This window comes from Sceloporus occidentalis, unplaced genomic scaffold (assembly GCF_023333645.1).
Source record: "Sceloporus occidentalis isolate IW3139 unplaced genomic scaffold, rSceOcc1.0.p SCAF_17, whole genome shotgun sequence".
Taxonomy (NCBI): Eukaryota; Metazoa; Chordata; class Lepidosauria; order Squamata; family Phrynosomatidae; genus Sceloporus; species Sceloporus occidentalis.
Window position 1 is genome coordinate 114,806 of NW_028316997.1, and position 20,704 is coordinate 135,509.

The window sequence follows — 20,704 nt, forward strand, 5'->3', positions numbered from 1 at the left end:
TGTGTGTGCCCCATCCAGAGGGCTTCCTGCCATGTGTGCCCCATCCAGAGGGCTTCCTGCCGTGTGTGCCCCATCCAGAGGGCTTCCTGCCGTGTGTGCCCCATCTAGAGGGCTACTATCTGTGTGCCACGCCAGCGGGCTTCTAACCAAGAGACTTACCATCTGTATATGTTTATACTCTCTTTGGCAATACAATCCATATTATCATAATCGGTCTGTTGTTCGTTTCTTTCCGCCCGTCTGTAGTATCCCCTGCACCTGGGCTCCTTCCCTACCTGTGTACCCGGTCCGCGACAATTATATGAGAATGGTCCCCTTAAATATGTCTACCTGGCTGTTGAGAGAAATACAACAGTCCTCTCTGTCCTTCTAGAGGGGTATCTCTGGTCTCTACCAAAACACTTTTTGTGCCTAAATTTAAAGGGGGTCTGGGTGTCCCCACATAGAATTTTAATGTTGGGCTTCCAAACTTGCTCAGATAATTCAGATCCACTTAGCCACAGGTAAATCATGTTTTGGACTATGAGAATAGTCATTATTAATTAAACCAGTTTTTTAAAACAATCTAACCACCATATTCCCACAGCTTTACACTCATTAAAGATATGGGACCAAATTTCCCAGAGAATACAGGGTCTTGCGGAATTCTCTAAGACAACCACAATTTTCTTAATGTGATGTTGATTACGGACTTAGAGCTTTCAGATTGGCAAAGTAAGGGAGAAAAGGTGTTGCGGGTCTTATTGATAGTGGTCCACTTGCTAGTTACGAGTTCCTTAGAGAAAAGAGGCAATGAAAGTAATCTGATTTTTACAAATATCCTTAAAATAGGCACTTCCTCAGATGATACACAAACCTTTTTGAGCCTGTAAAACCCCCAAAGCACCTAATTATGTCCTTCTGTTGAACGCCCTTTGGTTTAAGAAAGCAATCTCTATAGGTTATGCAAGTTTGATTAATCCAAAACAATTTATCAAAAAAACCTTATTTGTTGGCCTGGCATATAGATCTGAACCAAACATTCTCCATACAACAATGGGCAAACTATGAGCAAAATATGTTCACCATCCTTGGCGGCCCAGTGTTCCTGAGCCAGTTCAAGTTATTATCACATATATACTGCCATCACAAATTGGGGGTCTGGCTTTTCGAGATTGGAAAACAATACACATGAGCTTTTTCCTCCAGGTTTTAACTGTGGTCAAAAAATTCTGTGGCAACACACGGACCCATATATACCATAACTGTCCTTTTGTTCAAGAACAACATAATTATAGCAAAACAATGTACTGTATGTTTTGGTGAAACATGTTAATATAAGGAAGTGGCCATATGCAGAGTAAATCATATATATATATATATATATATATATAAAATTACTTGCAATTTCCACTTCATCTAATTCATACAAGTGGAAACACATCATACCTATATGAACCAGTATCAAGTTCTGATTTGTTGCCGAAACAGAGACCGCCAGAGCTAATTTTGTATTCTCTTTGAATCAAAACTTTCATGAAAAGAAAGCAGCGCAAGTTAAGCCTGATGATTCTTTGGGGACAAATATATTTGTTTCAAAACATGAGAGCTCCTGAATTAAAGAGGTTTTGAAATAGAATTCTAAAGTGCTCAGATAACTGTGAAGATCTCCCAGGACAGAACTTAAATTATATTAAAGTACTTGATGATCTCAAGTAGGAGTTTATATGTTTTATAGCAACATTATATTGGATTCATAATACAAAAGGCAATTTTGTATCCACGGAAAGGCATCGTGTAGGCTCCTACTGAGTGTGTTCATTCATGATGAGAACCATAAACCACAGCAGATGGTGAGCCACAAAGCCTATCCTGACTTGCATCACAACACAAGAATCTACCCAAGTATGAGGTGTCTGTTCCTAATACATGTTACACACTGTAAGTGCCTCACCTCTTGTGAAAGATCTATTTAATTCTATATGATCTGTAAAAGATTCCGAGCCATAAGTAAATATATTATAAATTTAACATCACAGCAGTTTTTGGTGAGCTTACATCCAAGGCTTGCAGTGAGCTGGTAGTTTTCTTTTATGTATTAAGGTATTTGTAGCTTTCATACTTACATTTAACAAATTACTTTTTCAAAGTAATTAGTACCCTAAAGAAATTTTCCATTTAATCGTTAAGTAAAGAACTTGGAGAAGCCTTGATACTATAGTACAGGGCTGGATGTGGTTGTGGGGATAGCGATGTCAAGTTTAGGTCAGTAGTGTAGGTTAGCCTAGGGACAAAAGGTTAATAATAAAAACATAGGAATAAGAATCTTCTAGTTGCTCTTGCACTGTTTGTGTCGCCCACATTTTTTGCCTGTCTAGGTCACGAGACTAGCTCACATTATGTTAGTGGTGTGAAGAAAGAAAATATACGGTGGTATACGTGATATGTGGTGGCTAGGCAATGCCCAAAGTGAACTTCTAGCTGTTTGTACCACAGGACGAGAACCATGGGTGGCAATATGGAAGAGCTACTGAATAGGCACCCGTATATTTATAAGAAATGATAAAAATGTAAAGAAATAATTAAGGTAATTTCATTATTGTCTTGGCTTTTATTGGGGTTATAGTTGCCTGGCAAGAAAAGGGGCAAACTGGTGATTAGTTAAGTTGGCTGTCTGGCTTACAGATTGGATGGCTGGGGTGTGGCAGAAACTCTGGGTATGGGCCAAGAGCTTTGTATATTTTGGTTTGTGTTTCAAATTACAAATGTTTGTATTATTGAGTTGAAACTAAATAAAACATGGCCTATTGCATCCAGTCGTGTGTGTTATTTTATGGAATGTTTTGTTATTTAAGGTTATTTTATATATATAATAACATATCCCTTACAACCGCATGTCGCTTCAACAAATGGGCATTCATATTTGTTACTGCATGGCTACAATTTTGTAAAATGAAAATCATCAATGTAGTCATGGTCTCATATTTACATATACAAAAAAACAAACAAAAAATTAAATTGAGTAATGTTTTCTGTGTAGCTACAATTAAATCATATTTATTACTTCAGGGGTTTTACAGGGCTTTTATTAAACACATATAAAAAAATAAACACGTAGCAAAGTGATACAAAATGAAATATATATTACCTTAATTATAATAAATCATATAGCAGAAATGCTTACAGTACCCTTAAAGTAGAACAGTTATCCACAAGCATTAGGTATAGGAAAAAAAATCTATGCATTTGCTAATAAAATCTACACAGTATAAAAAGCATAAAAAGCTATTATTCTGGGAATGACAATTATAAAAACATATAACTTATGTTCCACATACATAGGTTTTTAGTGGTTTAAATGATACAATAATTTTGTGTTTATTTTTTTTATTATTATTTCAGTTTGTTTTTAATTTCCTTAATTTAATTTTTATCTCTCTTTTTTAAATCTTTTTTTTAATTGCCCCTTGCTGATCACAGTTATGAGAAAGCAGAATTGTACACCTCTGGTCAGTGCCTGTACAGACACTTGAGCATTCTAACCTAACCTGTCGTTTAATAGCAGGATCTAAGTTTTATCAGCAGGGAGATCTCCGTCTGAATGCATCCTAGTGGATGTTTTGTCCATTCTGTAGGGCATCAGAGTATGTCACATGATATGTATTTCTTGTTTATATAATGCAGAAATACTGTATACACCGATCAGCCATAACATTATGAGCACTGACAGCTAAAGGGAATAACTCTGATAATCTTGTTATCATGGCACCTGCCAGTCAATGGGATATATTATGCAGCAAGTGAACATTTTGATGTGTTAGAAGCAGCCCATTTGTGGGCTAGACGACTGGGTAAGAGCATCTCCAAAACCGCAGCTCTTGTGGGGTGTTCCTGGCCTGCAGTGGCCAGTACCTATCAAAAGTGGGCCAAGGCTTATTGATGCACGTGGGGGTGAAGCCTGGCCCATGTGGTCAAATCAATCAGATGAGCTACTGTAGCTCCAATTGCTAAAAAAGTTAATGTGGGAGGCAGTGTGATGCTTTGGCCAATGTTCTGCTGGGTACTGGATGTTACTTTGACAAGTAACACCTACCTAAGCATTGATGCAGACCATGTACACCCTTCCATGGACATTGTATTTCTTGATGGCATTGGCCTCCTTCAGCAGCATAATGCTTTTAGTTTCTGCTAACCTTAAACAAGAAAAAATACAAGTATGGTGGCCCTTTTCAGACAAACCTAGAACCTCGTGTTTTCACCAATAATGTTTTTACATCCAGTTTTGTTTAAAATAATGTTTTTCACATGATTGTACACATTATTTTACACATTATTGTATACAGGAAGCACTGATTAACAACAGAAACAATGTTATAATCACACGTCATAAATATGCATTGTGTGTTCTGTATAAAAAAAGAAATGTAATAACAATTAACCCCTTAAGGACAATGGGCGGTCCCTAAACCCATTGAAAACAATGCATTTTGAGCCCGTACATGTACGGGCTTTGTCATTGAGGGGTTAAAAGTAGAAAACTAAGCTAGCAGGCTATTTTTTAACATTGGAAGCATTTAGTCACACATACTCCCCATTAATCATTGTTGGCTCATAACTTCAATTTACTCCCTTAACGAATTGCCATACTGCACATCTTAGACCACAAGTGAACCTATTTGTGTAGCTGTTTTTGTTTTAAAGAACAGTATAATTTAGATACAATCTAAACAGAATGTCCTACACCAGACATTTTTAAAATTAAATCTGGAGACACAACTACTCTAATTCTGCATCTCAGCATGTTAAAACCATTATACCAGAACTATTATTCCATTATACCAGAACTATTCACTATATCACAGATTGTTTGTCGAGTCCTGGCCTATTTTACAAGAACACTATAGGGAACACTACAGGGAACAGTCAGCAACATATAGCAATCTATGTGCCCCTAGGAGAAGCCACATAACATGCAAAGGAAAACAAGAAGAGAGGTACCAAGAGTTTGTAACTACCAATAACCAAAAATATTTTGATGATTTGATGTCTATGGAATGTATATGTGCTACCTGAGTCTGCCATCTGCAGTGTAAAACATGACATTGCACATAAAATCTCACTTTCCCATCCATTGTGTTGACAAATATTCTAAAAATATATGCTTCAAAGAAAAATGCATTGTGTTCAAAAATAGTAATCATTGTTGGCATGGTTTCTTAGTTCACAGACAAAACAATTCTCTAAACACACAACTATGATTGGAATTTTTTACTAATTATGTTTTGTACGGTGAGAACCTTTATCAGATCTACAGAATACACGAACAGGATAGAGGCCGTGACATTTGTGTTCAACAGCCACAGGTTAAAAACAGATGGGGCTCTGGGGCAAGACAGCCTTAATGTTTTCTCCTGCAATGTGAATGTTGTCTGTGTCAATTACTCTGTTGGGTCCATAATGTGTTTACCCTTCTGTTTCTCTGGCCATAGGTCTTTGTCCATGGGCCACCATAATCCCTTTGTTTAATTGGGCCCACTGCTTGGCTTTTGCTTGTTCTTTTATGTGGCCTTACACAACTCTTATACCTTTAAGGCATGTAGTACATCATTATTATTTTTTTTATAATTAATAATATTCTGTTTCAGGTAGGCCTTGGATGTTTGGGTTCAGCCCCTTTGGCTATATCATTAACCTACTTCTGTAATGGGACAAAGTCACAAATAGCATGCTATGACAATATTTACTTAAACTTACCTGCAAGTTGGTAGAAACCTCATTTAAAATGACATCCAGACTAATATCCTTGTTCTTACTTGATTTATATTTATTTCCTATTTTTTTTTTAAATGTACATGAAAAGGGAAATATGTTTTTATTATTTTTTATTCATGCTTTTTTATTCCTCTATCACAAGTATGAGTTTTATTGAGTAGTGGTTAAATCATAAAATGAATTTCACATTTAGGACCCAAAGTTAAAAGCAGCCTTTCCATGCATCATATAAACACTATTATGCTTTTTTTGGTGTACTAAATAATGTGAAGAAGTGTAATTTCTTGTGTCTAGCGTCCATACAATTAGCCATAATACTTGGATCCAGCTGATGGGCTCCTATGGGCACAAGCAATCTCTCTTGATCTACAGACTGAATGTAAACAGCAATGCAATAACCAACACAGCAGTAATTACATAAAACAGGGCTATGACGATTGCTAAGTGTTAACAGTTAATAATTCCTAGACAGTAAGTAGATACACAATTTGCATGAAGCAATACAGAACAGCACTTTTTTTTCCTTCTGATTATTATTATTATTTTTTTTTTACTTTTAGTAGATTGCTTAGGCAGCAGTTTGAACAACTTGATTAAAGCACAGCCAAAAAGGAAGAGAAAGAGAAGGGTGGAACATCGGACATGCACAATCAACATCAGGCAAAGCAAGATTTCCTGTCACCTTGGGAACTTAATTGATTGGTACTGCAGTTTCCTGTGTGTATAAAACAAAGCCACCAGTAACTGCGGTAACAGGACAAAGTGCAAGATAAGAGAGGCAACATACAGCTTGTACCCCAGCTAATGCTTCTGGTCACAGAACACAAACATTTTAAAACAAATATCACGGCGATACATTTCCTACTTTCAAACTGTTGCTGGCTGATATTATTTGGCTTAAAAGCTTTTAAATTAAGTAGGACTGGCATATTTATCTTGCAGAAAACATAATGCAAATAGTAATCATATTCTGCAAGAAACGTCATGTCGTCGTCCCCTATATTACAGGATACAGAGGGGTACCTAGAAGCTACGGGTCACTAAGCAATGTGTGCAGGTGAAACCCATTCATTCAGACATGTGGATCTCTAGTATAAAGAGTATATCTCTAGGAGACACTTGGGTTAGTTACTACCATTATTAGCTACAATGATCGGTGTCTAAGATTTGGGGCAACTCATTTTTAACTCCAGTAAGATCTTGGATGAACAGACTATATACAGGTTATGCAACTTTTACTTCTTTTACTTCCGAAGTTGAGAGATTTGATCTTTTATTTTGGGCAGCCAATTTAAATTTGCTAGCCTGGGTATTGTATCAAATAAAGAGCTATGAGTCAATACGCCAACATTTAACATTTTTAGGATATTTGTATTCCAATGTTTGCATTGTGAGATATAGGGTGTGCAGCTGTCCTATGGCTCCTGGTTGGTTGATCTCTAAATGGAATTTGCAAATTGCAAACAAGATTATAGAAATAGTTATCTTGCTATTAGAATGATGGTTAGTATTACACATCATAAATGTTTATATCTGCCCCTTTAGTTGTTACAAATTCCCTATATGGACTGCATCATACTTATTTAATAAAAGGTAAAAAGTATCTGAAATAAAACAATTAAATGAAATTACACCAAGTTTCCTCTCTGCAAGGGTTAAGCGGGTTAATGTTTACTGCATAGAAGTCTTAAGACATGATCTGTCTTAATTATGTCCTTAAGGAATGTTAATTCTTGAAGCCACAAATCCCAACAGAAACCCAATTCCCTGCTGAGTGTAACTGCGCTAACACAAGTAAGTTGCGTATGTAAAGCAGGGAGGAAAACAGTCCATGCCCTGTGAGGATTTGCCAGCATGCTAACATATACAGTACTTTGAAGCTGTTCACAAATAAGAAATAAAATACCAATTCATGTTTCTTGTAAAGCATTGGGTTTGTGACATTAGAAATTTTAGAATTAAAAATCCAAAAAGGTTAAGGTCTCTACCAAGTCTGCACCCTTAACGGCATAGGCCTTTAGTACATCTTAGACATTAAGCAAGTCTGGTAAAGTTGTTCCTTTTTTTTAGCTGAATTTGGTTCATATAATACTTTGATTTATTGAATTGCATTGGATCGCAAGATTTTGAGACTACTTGGGTCTCTTCATCAAACACATTGTACCTGAATACTAGCAGGGATGCTAATGAAGAAACATTTATGCAATTGGGGCTCCATTAAAAAGCTGATTATGATGCCTTTTTGTTATAAACACACACAACTGCTTACAAGGAACATCTGGGCACACTTAAACCAGGGCTTAGCTGTCCCTTCATCATCAGCGCTAGAAAGGCATTGCCGTAAAGTCCACTTAAAACATGAAGAAACAACTATGAAAGATTAACAGAAATTTTCAGCCATGTTTGTGGGTACAGGATATCTTTGTTTTTTAGAATGAGTGTGTATGTGTTTTAACATGTGTGTGTTAGGTGTGAGTGTGTATGTGTGTTTGTTGGTGTGTGCTACTGAAGGGGGCGGGGTCCAAATCAGAACCAAGCCTCCCTTGTCAATCTGTTGCACCTAACCCAAACCTCACACCCTATGCCTGGTCCATTCGTCATCCTATTCCAGAATACATTGCTGATAATGTGGTGAGTTTACAATGAGCTGGAACAAGGTAAAGTATAACCCCCAGCAGACTGGTAATATGGTATCATTTTAGTTTTTAATCTCACAACCAGTACATTTATTTTGTTACATCTGATCTCTGCTACTCTTGGATTGTCCACCTTTCCATATTAAATATTGGAAATATATATATATATATATATATATAATTGTTATACATTGATATATGTGTTCCATGCCTGTATTCCCAGGAATCTGAAATATGTTTGTATTTATATTGTAGTTGCTATTTTGCTCTTCATGGCAAGTCTCACATAAAATTGTTTTCAGCACTAGATGGTGCTGAGACTATTGGTTTTTTAAATAAGCTCTGGGATGGGACAATACAAATACATTCTGAGGACATGGCAGCTAGGTAGTAACTAACACCACATTTTTAATGCTAGAGCCACTTTTGTGCAGCTTTATACTTACATATATACATATGAATTGTACTTATTTATTTTCATTTTCCTAATTTTAAACTCAATAGTATTTGGTATGTTATAGAGATTTTAGGAAAGCTATTGCTGCTTGCTTGTTAGGGGCACTCTGATATAATATATACTACTGGTGTCACGCTTCACTTATTCTATTGATTTATGCTTTCCGTGTTTCCAACATAGTTGGTATGTTTACTAAACTGTGCATAAAACTACCCATCCCTGAGTTAAGGCTGTTTTCATATCACAGTACAAGACGAAATCATTTCCAGCCTCCGTAGACCCATTCAACAATGAGAAAGGTGGAATCCCACGTTATTCATATATAAAGTTATGGGTTACATACAGTTAGCAATGATTCCAGGTTAAACAAATTTAACTTTAAGGCAGAAGCCTAATCCAGGCATATCAAATTAATCAGTATTCGTCCGGATGCTAAAATGCTGCGAGCCAGATGATATGCGGCCTTAATTTGCTAAACTCTAACATGTAGGTATCTTGCAGTGAATTGAACTGCATCTATGTGTCTACTATGACTTCTGAAATGGTTAATTTTTACAAAAAACTATGCATTGCATAGTTTATAAACGGTTGAATATAACCCAGAAAAAAATATTTCAAAGAGCTTTGAGAATCGAGGACCTAATAGATACACCTTTCAGCAAACCTTTTTCTAACTGATCCCAAGCTGCATAAGTCAACGAACACAACTAACTATGAGCCAGAGATAGCTAGGAAACTGGTTTCTACCAAATTCAACATAATACATCTTATACGGTTTACGATAGTTAATGATTCACTAGTTCACTATGATATGACTTAAAATATACCAATAATATACAGTACTTTAGAATAATAGTAAGGCACTAGAGAACATGTAACACATCTACAAAAAATGTAAACTTCATGTCCAAGTGCCAACATGTAAAAATAACAGGGTTGTGACAGAAAGTTTTATATCTCAAAGGGGGGGGTCCTCCTGAATAGGGCTCATCTGAGTTTGTCCAACTGTTCATTTGATTAGGGCCATCCTTACCTTTTTGCATGTAAAAATTGTGTACTATATGTTGCGTCCTATTTACCTATTGCACAGCGCTGATGGAGCCAATTGGCTTTGCCAGCCCTCAACTGTCAGGGAGGTAAGACCTTCATATCAAAACATGTATCATATCAGCCTTACATTTACCATAATGCTGCTATGATAAAAGTAAAGCATCCATACTGGCACTCACTGATGGAAATTATGTTTATATTTAGTGAAATTTACTTTTAAAGTGGGTCAGATAGAATTTCTAAAGGCTTTGCATCTTGACAATTCCTTATGCTGGACATCCTATGTTTGTTTCTTGTACATTCTTCGTATTTCACCTCAAAGCTAGATAGCACACTGTACAACTACACAAGCTTCCCACTACATTGGGATTCATCCTACAAACATGAGATCAACACATCAGGTAATCAGGTCTTTATGATCAAAGACTTTGGATTACCTCATGTAGCATGTTAGCTGGCCACCTTGTGTCAATAAAAGACCTCCCTTCATTCTATTTTTCTGCTGCCCCCCCCTTGTTTTTGATGCTGTACCTCACAAGTACAATACAGTCCATCACACAAACAGTCTGAAATAATCCAGTGATCCCTGCTCATTCTAGTCTGGGAGAGACCATGCTGGCCTTTCTAATGCAGATTAATACTCATAATTTAGAACTTCACAAATGATAAGCAATAGATGCACATCATAAAGCAAAAGATAGCTGGATTTCCATTGAGGTGGCTTTCTGTGAGATGAACATCATTTCTTAATACAACACTGCTTGGATTTTATATATCTTTTCTCACCAATGTAGTAAAAAACCTACACACTGTTCACGTATATAATGATAACAATAATAATAAAAATAACAAGGCATTTAAATAAGGATCAGAGTTCATGACACTTCTCCAACAAGTATACGCTAATGAAGATAATGACACTTACCTTTCTTGCAGACCCACTGACTTCATTTTAAACGGGGAGGGTCCAGCAGATGCTGGAAGTTTTATCTCCACTGTTCCCTGGTACTGCGGGTCTACAACAACGTTCACAGCTTTAGGGATACGTGCATGATGGACCATACTGCCAGAGCACTTTGCCTCAGACTGTGTAGGCTGAACAGGGAGAGGCGACAGGTGTATCTCTTGGTTTTTTTTGTCCTGCCTTAATGAAAACTGAATTTTTTCCTTTAATCTGTAGAGAACCTAGGGAGATAGAAAGTAAAGAGTATCTACCATTTTCTCCTCCTACTGTATCAACAAAGCAAAGCAAACACAAATACAAAAAAAAATCAAAGCTGTACGTTCAGAAACAGCTCCACAATTCAGGCCGTGGGAGGTTTGTTTTCTTCCTTTTAACATTTTATTTATTGCTTCATTTAAAAAAATGATTGCAGTCATCCTACAAATAAACTAGTTCACTTTGGAAAGCATTCAGGCAACATTAGAGCAGAGCACAAAGGCAACTTGATGAAGCCTAATATAATGTTGACAGTTAAAATATTCAGAGCTTTGTATTAAAATAAACAAGAAAATTAAACAAGGAAAAACTATTTTTGTTTATTGGTCTGGACAATAACATAAAGGAAAATAAATTAGTTTTAAAGTCTTATTCCGGCCAGTTCTATGGATTTGGACAAAAGAGTAGGTGCTTCCAGCGTCTCCAGTACAGAAATGCTCTAGAACCTTTATGTTTCTAAATCAAGATTTATACCATTTACGATGAAATTCTGCATAGCATAAATGATATCATTAAAATATCTACATAGAGTATCAACTAAGAAACAGTAGTTAAACATAAATGCTCTTGTATTGATTATATCCTAAAAATTGGTTACAGCTCTGGAAAATCATCAATGCATGACCCAATTGGTAACCATGGCCACATATATTTCTTTCTTTCAAATAAACACTTTTGGATGTGTTTGGGCTTTGAGAAATGCACTAAATCGGCAGTTTAAAACCTAACCCTGGACAACCATTAGAATGCCAGGGTTTAAATAATACTTTAATTAAAATTTTGCAAAACCAATTATCCCTATTAACTTTTAACATCATTAGGCAATATCTGGAGGGCCAGGGGCTTACAACAAAGGAAAACAGTATATTAACCCCAAAGCACTACACGTATTCTCCTGTTTTTGAAAACAGAATTCTGACTGAGACCATATATGACCGATAAGATTTACATAGAAGTGCTGTCATGCACAGCTTTTCATTCTGGGCATAGATGGTTTTGTATAATGTTTGTATACACTGCTCCACTTTTATCACTGCACCAGAATTGCTCTGGAAAACATATTTTCATGTTATATGTTCTAATAAAAAAAAGAGTGGAATTTTGTTCTAAAAAAAATATTTTTTTTACTTGCCCTGGCAACAAGAGTTAATTCTCATGATTTTCTTTTTAAGATTGACATTTTAAATGGAGATTTTGAGGTTTGCTTTGTCTACATTAAAGAAATAGCAAGAATGGCAGGTTACAATGCCTTTGTCTTTTTTTTTTTTTTGTTAAATTAAATAGTCTACTGACATTTAACTGCTTATTCTCCCTAATGAGGAGTAAGCACGCTGTGTTTTGTGGTGTTTTCAGTGTTTTTGCGGCCGTAGGTGGGTCATACCTTAAGAATTGTGTTCATTGTTCAGCTTGAAAGAAATCGCCCACGTCAAGGCAATTGCTGTATTGTTCATTCAGTCTGCTGAAGTCATCCTACCTACAGACAACGTATACCTAGAGATCACCTATATTTAGAAATGTACTAGTAACATACTAGTAACCCCTTCTGTACCTAAGCTTTCTGTTGTTCTATGAAAGCCTGCTGGGAATGCTTCTTTGTTATATGTTGCTTTGGTGTGAATCCTACTATATCTATTCAGATCTTAAAAGGTTTGGAAATCTGACAGGGCTTATAAAACACTGCTCACAAGGTGCAGACAGATGGCATACACTTAAGCACAAAACGCTTACGTGTGAGTGACTTCTACCAAACACCATTTATACGAAAGCAACTATTATTCACTTGTGATTTAATCTGTCATTCCCAATCATGGTTTAAGACAGATAATATATACAGTACTGTAAACTGTATCCAGTAAATAATTTGTCATGTACTTTTATTCCATTCAAATATACAGAATGACTCCAGTAACCAATGAGTTTACTCTGTGTACAACAAACGTCATTAATCTCTCCACAATGGATGTTTCCACAGTCCCCCACTATCCTTGATATTTTTATACCACAATTACTTACATTGTTGCCATAATGTATCCCTTTAGCCTCTGTTGTATGTATCTAATTCTATTACTAATTTCTGTGTAAACACCAGCCTTTTTCCTAAATCACCCTGTGCACCTGTCATCATCTCGAATTCCTATAGTACTGGTCTAGCATAATCCAAGTTGAAGCTTCACAAAATGATGCTGAACCCGTACAAGGCACCTACCGGTAGATGGATAAGGAGGCACCCCCAGGTCCTAGTTTCATAGGTCACACAGTCATACAAATGGCAGAGGCAAATATGGTGCGGCAGTTTTAGCATTTAGGGCATAAGGCTAAGGCTATCCAAAACATAAGACCAAGGACCAAGGGAGATTAGAGGTCTTAGAGCAAGTGGAAAAATGGACTTGATAGGACAAATGACTGTAAAACATTATGTTTCTATGTTACATTATGTAATTATCATATACAAAACAAACTGTAGTCCAAGCTAAAATGCGGCTGTCTGTTTGTGTTGGGAAGTCATAGGGGCTCTTCTTTAAACAAACAGATCCATTGCATGTGTCCTGTCACTGTTATGCATCATATGCATCATTTGCCGTACAATGTATTAAATAATGTATTCAGCAATCACTGTACAGCAAACAAGCACGCTTGGAGAGGAAGAAGAGGAAAAAGCATAAGCAGCTGTTTAATTTAATTGTTTCTACCTTAGGAAAAATAGTTATCAACCTGTCACTGTGCTTCTGCAACTGTATGCATTTTACTTCATCAACGCTGTTGACTTCAGTGACGCTGGCTACTGCTGTTTATATTTTAATGTTTTTGCTTTTGTTTATATTCGAACTTTTTTTTTTAGCTTATCAACATATTGGACAGTAGCTTTATATGGTTTTCCCTGATCTTATTAGCCTATGCTAAATATAATCCCACCTCGGAGATAAGACTGATGTTTGTTGACTTCCAGTAGGAGTATTTAAAGCTTGCATGTAACCCCTAAATAATCTGTACAAAATATAATGTTAGAAGTTATTATGTGACTGTGGAAACCCAGTCAATACCAGTCTCTTGTAACTGCGTCTGTGAGTCTGCTATTGCCGCTGAAGAAATTTGATGTGGTAGATAACTGTTTTTTAATGTCCACCATCCCAACTTTGTCTCCCATGATCAATGCACTGTAATCAATAAATAAACATGCTAATCCTTGGCACTGATACAACCTCTTGATGTTCCTTTAATTTGATATGGGATTGGCTTTAACTGTCTATCAAAAAAATTTTCTAAAAAACATTATAATAAATGCACAACATTCAAATAATGTAGCGGTAACGGCACAAGTATATCATGTATAATATACAGACTTTGTAACAAAACATGTTTTATGTAACAAAAGCCTAGCAGAAAATCAATCAATGCAAAACAACGTGTTTTAAACAGACTGCACATAGTAATACATCGTCACGAAACAGAAATTAATTGAAAAACAGAAGACAATATGACACTTTTAGTGCATTATGGGAGGTTAAACACCAGAAGCACTAATATCAGTAAAAAGGAATCTTTGTTGGAGCTGTACTTCCACATTTACACAAGTAAACAAAAAAGTAACAAATTACAATTCAAAGATAACAAAACTGCAACTTACCATCAAGCACGTGACAATTATGACAAAGATACTGAGGAAGATGACTATGGTATAAAAACCTTCTTTGGTCCATATCTTATCTGCTTCATGTTGTCCTTGTAGAACATTTTTCTTAAAAAGAAAGAATGAAAAAAAGAAGAGATAGAAATACAAACGTGAAGTTAAATGTTACCCAGATGTAAAAAAGGCACTCCTTTCACAAAGAAAGACATGACATGATTTCTGTTTCAAATCTCTGAACTTCCAAATAATCTACCCACACACACATATCAAGATCAGATGTCAACTAGAACAAACATTGTTAATGTTTTTTTCTTTCTTGGAAATTACCTTGCCTGTCCAGAATGCAACAGCTGTTCATCTGTCTTAAAAGGAAATAGTTAAACCATATCTTTCACTTAACTTTCCAAACCCCTCCTTCAAACACCTACGCTTCCATTCATAGCATTCTGCCCTGCCTAGCTGTCGACAGGTGGAAACGCACTACTCAGATGAAATAGAAAGCGCGTGACTTGAATCAATCAGGTTTGAGCCCTGATTTCCTTCTAGACCCATGAGTTGGTACCGTCCACATTATTTACTTTATATTCCTATCACTTATTTAAATGAGTGTCCATCAAATAAAGTTGGATCCATTTTGGTTTCACTTTGGGTAACAAATATATTAAAATGTTTTTATTTAGAGAATTTTCAGCATGGTATAAAATATGTTTTATTTGGCAGGAAGCATTTGAATATGTTTTTGTTTCATTATTATACCGTACAATTTAAATGGGGCAGTTAACTTACATCACAAATATATATTAATACAGACAGACACATCAGGAGATGAGATAAGGTCCAAGTACAAGTCAAACAAGGACAAATCTGTCCGATTAGCAAGTTTTATGGTGTGAGCTGATCCCAAAACAAGAAGATACAACAAAGATCATATATTTTGAGACTTGCTATAAAATACCTTAAAGGCCAGCCGGAAACTGACAGCTGTACAGACTAATGTTTTACTCCTATTCAACCATGAGCGCCTCATTTAGTGTTTACTGACCTATTGCATTATTCTGTTATGCCTTTGGTAACGTTTACTTGGCAGTTTATAGCTGGGGTCACACAGTCTGCAGGACAAGGAGAGCAGGGATATGACACCTTATCCTGGTACTTGTAATGTCTTAAAACCTTCAGAAATATGTCAGAAATGTACGTTTAAAATCCTTACTTTAAAAAAAATTCGCTTTGCAAAAAATGCACGTTTTCTGGGCCATTTTACAGTGCTCCAATAAAAAAAAGATATAATCCGACTTTGGTATTAAATAGCTATTGCACCCCGGAATTAGTGATAAATGTTTATAGATTTTGCTTATAGTAGACATATTATATGGCTTCTCAACAGATGACAGGCATCTATAACTGCACAAGAATGGAAGTGTTTTTGACACGTCATAATATTTTACAGGTGCAAATCCCACCACAAATTTCCTTTGTTGCTTTCTCCATTCTCAGTCCCAATAAAGACTTTAGCACATGTGGTTTTTCAAAGTTCAGTATTTTAACCTGCATTTGAGATGGTATAACATGTGTACATTTTTAAAATGTCAGCCCAAGTAACTTATTCACATGGGCCGATTTACTTTCTCTGTACAGAATCCAAACATTTTATTTTGTTAGAATGATAATATGCAAAATTGAGAAAGTAATGTCTTGCAATATAATAATTTCTTAGCATTTTTTCCCTTTTCAGTATGCATGTGTCACCCTACCGACAGGGAGATCCTCCGGTTCCCCCGGCCGGCAACGGCAGTCGCCGCGAGGTAGGGGGAGACCCCCCGCTTCGGTCCAGCAGCCGCAGCTGCCGCGAGGTAGGGGGAGACCCCCCGCTTCAGCACGGCAACCACAGCCGCAGCCTCCGCGCAGAAGGGGGAGACCCCCCGCTTCTGCACGGCAACCACAGCCTCCGCCTCCGCGCAGAAGGGGGAGACCCCTCGCTTCTGCACAGCAGAACCACGCCGTGTTCCCAGCAGCTTCAGCCGGAGTACAGATCCGGCTCTGGTGTCCGGACACGTTCTTCTTCACGCCACCTAGTGGCGCCGGCAGAGACTACATCGACCTATATTGGGAGATTACGTGAACGCCACACAAGATGGCCGCGCAGGAAGTGACGTATCGGCAGTTTGAAAATTTGGCGGGAAATCCCTAATTAGTGCCTAGACTCCTGGGCCTATTTAAGAGACACTCTAACACTCAGACTTTGCCTTCTGATGGTCGTGCCTATCTCGGTAGTGCCTTCCCAGTTCCTGTTGCTTCCTGTTATTTGACCTCTGCTTTTCCACGACTATCCTGCTATCCGGTATCCTGACCTTGGCTATTCCTACGACGATCCTGCTCTCCGGTATCCTGACCTCGGCTATTCCCACGACGATCCTGCTCTCCAGTATCCTGACCACGGCTCTCTGGACCATCCTTTGCCAGTCCTACCTGACTTCGGTGTCTCCTCTGTAAGCTGTGCCGTGACAGCATGAAGCTATTTGTTTAGGTTTGTTACATAATTTCAACCAGCAGAATAGGAGGAAGAGAGTAAGGAGTTATGTGAATACTAGATTGAACTTGCACAAACCAAGGGATTTATAAATGATCCACCTTGGGGCAAGTTTAATAATTTCTCGTTTACCTAAAATCCAGTTTGATTGAATGGTCTCTAAAAATAATCATTGCTTGATTATCAAGGTGGATTTCAAGGACTATGATAACAAAAAAGCTGAGAATATATATCAAACCATACCCTTTTTGCAGACTAACGAAATGAGATAGGTGTCTTTGCGTACAGCCATATTACTCCTGTAATAAGTAAATGTACCAATGTGATCCAATAACCCAATGGCTTACCTCTGCTGAGACTTCAGTGATTCCAAAATGCGACAGTCTTTGGTGTAGGGTATGCAGGTTTAGGGACCGTAAAACTTCAGCAGAAGGAAGAGCATCTGGAACACCTATTTTTTTGTTCAGCGGAGAAATGAAGAGCTCGACACAATTCTTCTTACCCTGTGTAAATAAGAAGCTTGTGAAAGATTGTGAACTTCCCCTTTTCTTACATTTTCTGCACAAATATGAGAGAAATGTGATTGCACACATCAAAACTAACTGCAGAAAGGGAATCTAGAAATGCAGGTTTTCAGCTAAACTTACTGACATCAATAAATCACTAATTATGTCACATGTGGTCACAAAAGCAAATATAGTCAATATAGTCAATTTTGCCTTGAGCACTGTTTTAATAAGTTGTGAACTTCAAGATTACATGCCTGGGCTAGACATACATACTCATCACATATGATTTACTTCTAGGTCAAGTGAGTGTTTCTTTTAATATAGTATGTGTGTCTCTTTCAATCAGACATGAAGATAGGTTGCCAGGTCCCTATTCCCTGAAAAATGTGAAACCCTCCTGAAGTTAACATTGAGTTGAGCTTAAATTAGTACGATCTACTCAACATTTTTGACCCATCACTCCTTGGCCATTTTCTGTGGCGGGTCAGCTTTCTGTTATGACATCATAACCCTGTACCAGGCTCTAGCAGGGCCACATACTGGCAAGATAAGGGTTCCAGGGGGTGCAGTGCATATTGGTGCTTTCATTTTTTCATGGTTTGTAGAGATGCATTGGTTTTGAGTGGACAAGTACAGACTATTATAGACTTGATACTTTTGTAATTTTACCCAGCAGGGTGGAGTGTATCATATAAGGATACTGTATGAAAGTTTATTCTGATATTACATATATATGCTAGCAGCAAGTCACTACATAAGAACTTTTAGTTAATAAAAGCTTTTATTGAAGGTTTGTCTACTAACAATGTTTGAGCAGGGACCAAAGAGCACAGACGGGAATGTTGTTTGAGCTGTTCCACTAGGGGGAAATATTCTCTGAGTGTTCAAAGAAGAATTAGATAATTACTCTTTAGCTGCCATATGTGTTACTGCTGCAACTAAGTTTACGTCCCATCTTCTCCAGTCCCTCTATTTACCCAAAGTGCCCATATCTGCTGGTCGAGTGTGAGTGAACATTTGTAATTTTTGTTTCCTTAATGTCCCTGAAACAGTCAGAGAGTGCAACTGTGTCAGGTGAAAAATGAATCTGTCATCTGAGCATATATCTCGAGGCCCTTGAGGTTTCCTTCACAGAATGAAGACAGAAGAAGATTGAGGACGTAGGTGGCAACATTCCCTACCAAAATAATAAAACATCAGACACATGCTACAGACGTACATTTTCTGGTATAAACATGTATCTATGCAGATGTGTCTACTGTCCACTATTTGCTTACTGTATTTTATATAAAGCTCAGGGCCGGCCGAAGACTTAACGCCGCCTGGGGCGAAGTTTAAAATGCCGCCCCCCGCCGACGCCGGGGGGGGGCGGCATTATCTACCCCCCCCGGTACTTACCCTTAAACAGTCCTGCGGCGAGTCTCCTTGTGCTGCCACGGTGCCGGCTTGTAATGCTGAGCGCCGGAAATTCGCGTCACTTCCGGCGCTCTGCATTACAAGCCGGCACCGAGACCGAACAGGTAAACTCGCCGCAGAGGAGAGAGAGAGGGGCGCCGAGCGGGTAAGCGAAAACCACTCGGTGCCCCTCTCTCTCTCCTCCGCTTCAAAAAAAACAAAAAAACCCCGCTTGGGGCGGCAAAGTGCCGCCCCTTCTGAAGTGCCGCCTGGGGCAATTGCCCCAGTCGGCCCCATTGTAGGGCCGGCCCTGATAAAGCTGCATGAAAATTTCAGAATTTTAGCAAATAGTAGCAATTTCAACCCCTGGCAAACTCCCATAGAAACAAAAAATGACGTAGGTGAGTTTCCATCAACCAAACTTTAAAGAAAATAAGCTACTGTAAATAAATCACAATTTGTCTCACTATCCTAATACACTAGGATGAATTTGAAATAATTGTACTATTTAGTAATAAAACATCTGCGGAAACCTATCTGGTCACATGCCATACGACTACCTAGCTCAACTGCCAGAAAGGCAGATAGACATTAGCTATTACGTACAGGTAGACACAGTGGACTTACGTTCAGTCGATTGATGTGAACTTGCTGCGGCAATAATCCCAGAGCTGCAGCGATTCCCTGCCGGAACCTCCGGAGCAATGTTGTGTTCAGTTTGTTTACATCCATTTTCAGCATCTGAAAAACAGAACAAGATTCCAGACTGGAATGTAAAATTCTCTGTTGAAATATATATTGAAGCCCTTTTCACCTCTATTCCCAACTGTTGACCTTTGACAAAACTTACGCATATGCACGTATATTGGTTTTGCCAGAATATACATATAAGCACGAATAACAATCACAGGATATGTGCAGGCTATACCTACCATATACCCATGAATGACTGCGCAAATAAGATAGATGCTAAGAAATGATACATAGTCCATCAATTTTATACATGAATAAGTGGGATCGCTAGGGTTTACAGAGAATGGTCAGAAAAAATAATTTCCAGTGAGCGGCAGTTGTGTGGACGGAAAAGAGAAATTATCCAGTGAGCGGCGGTTGTGTGGACGAAAAAGAGAAATTATCCAGGGAGCGGCAGTTGTGTGGATGAAAATGTCTTGTTGATGTCAGAGGTCAAAGGAGAATGGGCAGACCAGTGCCAGAAAGGCAACTGTAAATCAAATAACTACTCGTTACAACCAAGGTATGCAGAATACCATCTCTGAACGCACAACATGTCGAACCTTGAAGCAGGCTCACCAAAATTGGACATTTGAAGATTGGAAGAACGTTGCCTGGTCTGATGAGTCTCGATTCCAGCCTGCGACATTCATATGATAGGGTCAGACTTTGGCGTAAACAACATGAAAGCATGGATCCATCCTACCTTGGCAAACTTTGGGCTCCTTAGTACCCATTGAGCATCGTTTAAACATGACAGCCTACCTGAGTATCATGTCCATCCCTTTATGACCAATATG

General features: G+C 37.8%; 1 protein-coding gene across 1 annotated transcript in view; it reads right to left on the minus strand.

Annotated features, from left to right (window-relative positions):
- Positions 1 to 20,704, minus strand: part of LOC149302717 (receptor-type tyrosine-protein phosphatase R-like) — a 69,270-nt gene that overhangs the window by 21,829 nt on the left and 26,737 nt on the right. Inside the window, exons 3-6 of the mRNA XM_089482061.1 lie at positions 19,800 to 19,913; positions 17,616 to 17,771; positions 14,739 to 14,849; positions 10,820 to 11,079 (exon numbers count right to left, since the gene is read on the minus strand). Coding sequence (XP_089338187.1) covers positions 10,820 to 11,079; positions 14,739 to 14,849; positions 17,616 to 17,771; positions 19,800 to 19,913 — 641 coding nt within the window. The remainder of the gene's footprint in view (positions 1 to 10,819; positions 11,080 to 14,738; positions 14,850 to 17,615; positions 17,772 to 19,799; positions 19,914 to 20,704) is intronic.